The 4,512-nt window shown below is 37.1% G+C and overlaps 1 protein-coding gene across 1 annotated transcript in view; it reads right to left on the bottom strand.

The window, feature by feature from the left end:
* The window catches only part of DMGDH (dimethylglycine dehydrogenase), an 86,211-nt gene that overhangs the window by 72,018 nt on the left and 9,681 nt on the right, over positions 1-4,512 (bottom strand). Inside the window, 2 exon segments of the mRNA XM_012664481.1 lie at positions 123-287; positions 1,804-1,902. Coding sequence (XP_012519935.1) covers positions 123-287; positions 1,804-1,902 — 264 coding nt within the window.

Here is a 4,512-nt window from a genome sequence, read left to right as displayed (position 1 = left end):
TCTGATTTTGCCATTCAAAATGTGTGTACAACTCTTTTCTATTTTAAATTAACTTCTTAAAATAACTTTTTCTAATTTTAATTCAAGTCAACAAATGGTGAAAATGCCCTTAAGACAAATACCTTATTCATGTTGAGTAAAGGGAACATTTCTTGAATTTTTTCAGGTTCAATAATATACTGTTCTGTTGCATGCCAGCCAGTCCGAGTCATTTGATATTTAAATTCATCTACCCTCACAGGAGTTGTAGCAAGTCTGATACTACCTGGCTGATGGAATCCCACCATCTGTGACAATAATTCCAATAAAAGTCCATAAATAAATCATTATTTGGCACTCAAACATGGTTCTTCTCCAACACAATGAAAATCGAGCTATATAAGAAAAGAGATTTACTATGAGCAAAAGAAATAACTATATAAAAATGTGCATCTTATAAAAAGACAATTCATTCAGCAATTACTGTATTCCCTAAGTGCCTCCTCTGTGCCAGGCCCAGAGATGTCAAAGTGAACAAGAAAAGCAAAGCCCCTGCCTAGGTAGAACTTACATTCTATAGCTGAAGAGAGACAGCTAAATGCATAATTGCAATAACATAGGATGAGTGTTAATGCACAGAGTGAAAGAAAATTATGTGAAAAAGAGAAAGATAAAGGATTTGTGGAGAGATTATGAAGACTCAAAATGTTGTGATGATGAGATTAGGTCTGAATTCAATTAAATGTTCATTTGACATTTACTGAAGTCCTTTGGTTTTCCAAGCACTTGGGTAGGCCCTGGGTTACAGAGAGAAAAGATGTAGTCCTTGCCTGCAAGTTGCTCATAATCTGTAGGGAAAACCAAGCAGTAAAGCCATAATTACAATAGAGATGCTGTGAGAGGGAGTGTGCTCAACTGCTTTTAGAACCAAGAGATGTGTCCCTAGCTTGGCATACTGGGCAGGCAGGGATAGTCAAGAATCCTTCTCCCAGGGGTGACTCCTGAGGAAGGGTGGAGGGTGAATGCTGAAGCTGGGGCCAGGGAAGTGTACTTTCAGGCAGAGGAGACAGCAGGGAAAACGGAACACAACACAAACAAAAAAACAGTGATTTGAAAGAGCTCAGCACATTCCAGAATGTAATTGAGAACAGCTGAAGCATATGAGCCAAGGGAAGAGTGGCAAGAGAAAATGTTGGGGCAGCAGGCAGGGGTCAGCCAATGAAGGTCATGCTCCTAAGGCCATTGCTAATCCATTGCTTTATCCTGTAGACTGTGGGGAGCCATTTGATGGTTTTAAGCAAGGGAGACAGCATGACAAATTTGAGTAGATTTCAATCTTATCATTGAAGCCTATGAATACCCTCTGCCTGCCACTTTATTTTGAGAGTACAAGTAAATATGAGAACAGATAAAAATAAAAATTGGGGGGAGTTTTTAGTGAAGCACTTTTCAAAGCCGCGTGACAATCTGGCACACACTGCTCTCAGATCCTTTGCAATCCAATCGAAGAAGGGCTCCAATTTCTTAGTTTCTAGATATAGTAACTGGCTAAAGATATTTTTGAAAGTTCCTTTTTATTCTTTCTTCATTTAAAATATAAAAAGAGTTAATTACATGGATAACACACTTCAAGAAATTAAATCGATTTTCAAGCAAACTCTAGAGGTTCTTTTCTATAAACTCTCATCATATTTCTCTCCCACATTAAACGCTACACATGGCAGCAATGTCACTACACACGTGATGATTAGTCAGAATCCTTCAGAATCATACATGTTTCTGAGAGATGGACCTAAAAGATGGTTTTAAGTCAAATGCATTTACCTGCCCAGTTTCTTCTTCCAGTTTCTCATACAGTTTGATGCTATCATAGTGTATTTTCTTCAAGTTTATTCCAGGATGAAAGTAAGTTGTTAAACCTGCCTTAAAAGCAAGGAGGAAAAGAAATACTAAAAAAGTTAACATTCTCAAAATGTTGATAATTTATCTGTTAAAGCAATAATTTAATGCAGGCAAGAAACTGAGAAGCACCAGCCAGTTCTTTGGGATGAGAATACATTAGCAGCAGTTTGAGCACACCAGAGCATGAGGCTCATGGCAGGTTATAAGAAGCAATTTGAACCATATAAGTAAAGTGAGAGCCAGCCAACGAACATACACATTAAGTCCTCAAGAGTTACCAGGAAAGGGTTGTTTAGAGATTCAGAAATGGGATGGTTTAGATGGAAGGTTTAGGAATATGCACTATTAAGAAGAGTACAGGGGAATGGCATACAACGCGGCTCAAGCCAGCAAACCATGTGTGTGTTCCCTTAAGCAGAAGGGCCTAGCAAAGGATTTTTTTTTAACCCCATCTCCACCTTTCACTTGAATAAAGCAGCCCTCCTGTCCCTTTCCTGAAATTGCAAAATTCAACAATTAGAAAATTCCTTCTAATCAGAGCCTGGTGTATAGGTGAACAGATTTTTGTCAAAGCTTAATCTGTTTGATAAGCACATAGGTGGTACTCCAGAAATATTTGTTGAGTAAATATTGACTAATTACTCTCAGGAAAAATATCTAAATATTAGCTACACCAAAATCCCTTTTATCAACTCTGGCAGATGCACTGTAGTATGCAGACAAAGAATTCTAAGCAATGATATGAAGTAGGTTTTCTTAAGTAAGTATCTGAGACCTCATTTTGCGGCTAATTTATCCTGGAAAGCTCATCAAAACACAGCCTGTGCACAGTAAAATCTATTTAGGAGTATTTATACGGTATTTATACAGTATATGGTAGTGGTGAGCATTTGTTCCTCCTGAACTCAGAAACACCCCATTGAAGTTTATAATTCATCCTTTAAGAACCCAAACCTTGGGGCTTCTACCTAGTACTTGTTCAAGCATCTGGGCATATGCAGAGCTGTTTTTTTGAGAACAATCCTGGTCTGGCTTATCGGTCATCCTGCAGCACAGCTGCATGTGGGAGTAGAGAAGGGATTCCACTACAATGGAACTACAAGTCTGGCTCTCTGACTTCATGGTCAAACATCCTCTTCTCCTTTTACATGTTGCTATCCAGTGTGCAAATGAACTTTCCTGATTCGATAAAAGAGAATCCCTGGCCTTCAGGTATCTGCTAGGTGACCCAGATTTTGTCTTCAGTATGTCTCCTGTCAGCGAGAAAACTGGCCTAGGGTTCTGATTGCCATTCGCTCCTCAAGATCTTCTAAGCTTTATACCTGGGTTGAGCCTGACCACCAGAAAGTTATCTGTCTACACTATATAATCCTCATCTTCCTCACCCCCAAAATTATAAGTTAATTTTCTTTCATCTGAAAGAGTCATATTGGCTCATTTTGTAAAGCTGTTATTCAAGACATTTAGCCCAGTGTACTTGTTTAGGTAGCACGTTCTTTTAGAAATTCATGGTCAAGGAAAAGTTGGTCTCCCTTACTGCCATAGTAGACCTACTTCTACTAAACAATTCATACTACCCTCTTTTTCTTGCTGCTAGGATAGTCAGAAGTAAGACACAGATTCCGTTTTCTCAGTCAGGAATAAAAAATATTTAATTTTCATATTCTTATGCATTGGCTTTTGCCTTTTAATCTGTGTTCAAAATCTAGGGTTTACATTAGTGTTTCCATTTAAATTATTTGAATGTAACATCTGCATGGTATCTACTATTAATTTGTTAGTCTTGCGACATCGAATATAAAGAGGGCACGGTGTTTTTCTTTTCTATGATTTCAACAAGAACATATTAAAGAGGAAGTATGAAGAAGGAGGAAACATTGATCTTCTCCTTCAAGGTTTTATAGTCTGATTGAGGTCATGAAACTTTTATACATGAAACAGTTAAATCAAAGGCACAGGAAAGACACAGGAACTATGGTAACCAAGGGAAGACAAGATGCTAGAAGGGTCACAGAAGTCTTCAATAGGAAGGGGTTTTAGCTTTGATATGAAGAAAGAAAATGATTATAGTTGTTGAAGAAGATAAAGAAGGGAAGATGAAATAGGGATGTAATCATTAAGAATTATAACCCTTTGAATAAATGAAGAATTTATGAATCCTTGTTGATATAAATAAATAAGTAAATCGGTAGGGGAGAAGAGAAAGCTCCTGTTTATCCTAGACTGACAGTAAGTATGAAAAGAATAATGGAATTGAAAAATCATCAATGGATACTAAATAAAGGATAGCACAATGGGTGCTAACTAGTGCAGCTTTCCATTTCTCTTTAATAATCCTTCCCCTCTTCCAGGAGCCTCGACTGCCTCGAAAAGTCCAGTGACTGATCTCAACCCATCTTATATCCCAGTGGCTACAAATCTTTTATCCCTACACTTACATACCCAAATGAACATTTTTGAGCATAACTACTAAAATATGTGTATTTCTTTCTTTACACATGATATATAAATAGTAATAGTAATAGTAATAGTAATAAACACACAAAAACAACCTGGAATGAGCAAAATATTTAAACTAATTTTTGTAAGTTATTTATTGTGTGGAAAAGCTTTTGAATATTAAGCTTATTA

The sequence above is a fragment of the Propithecus coquereli genome, unplaced genomic scaffold (genome assembly GCF_000956105.1).
Source record: "Propithecus coquereli isolate 6110/MARCELLA unplaced genomic scaffold, Pcoq_1.0 Scaffold9, whole genome shotgun sequence".
Classification (NCBI taxonomy): domain Eukaryota; kingdom Metazoa; phylum Chordata; class Mammalia; order Primates; family Indriidae; genus Propithecus; species Propithecus coquereli.
This window is presented reverse-complemented; position numbering and strand designations above follow the sequence as displayed.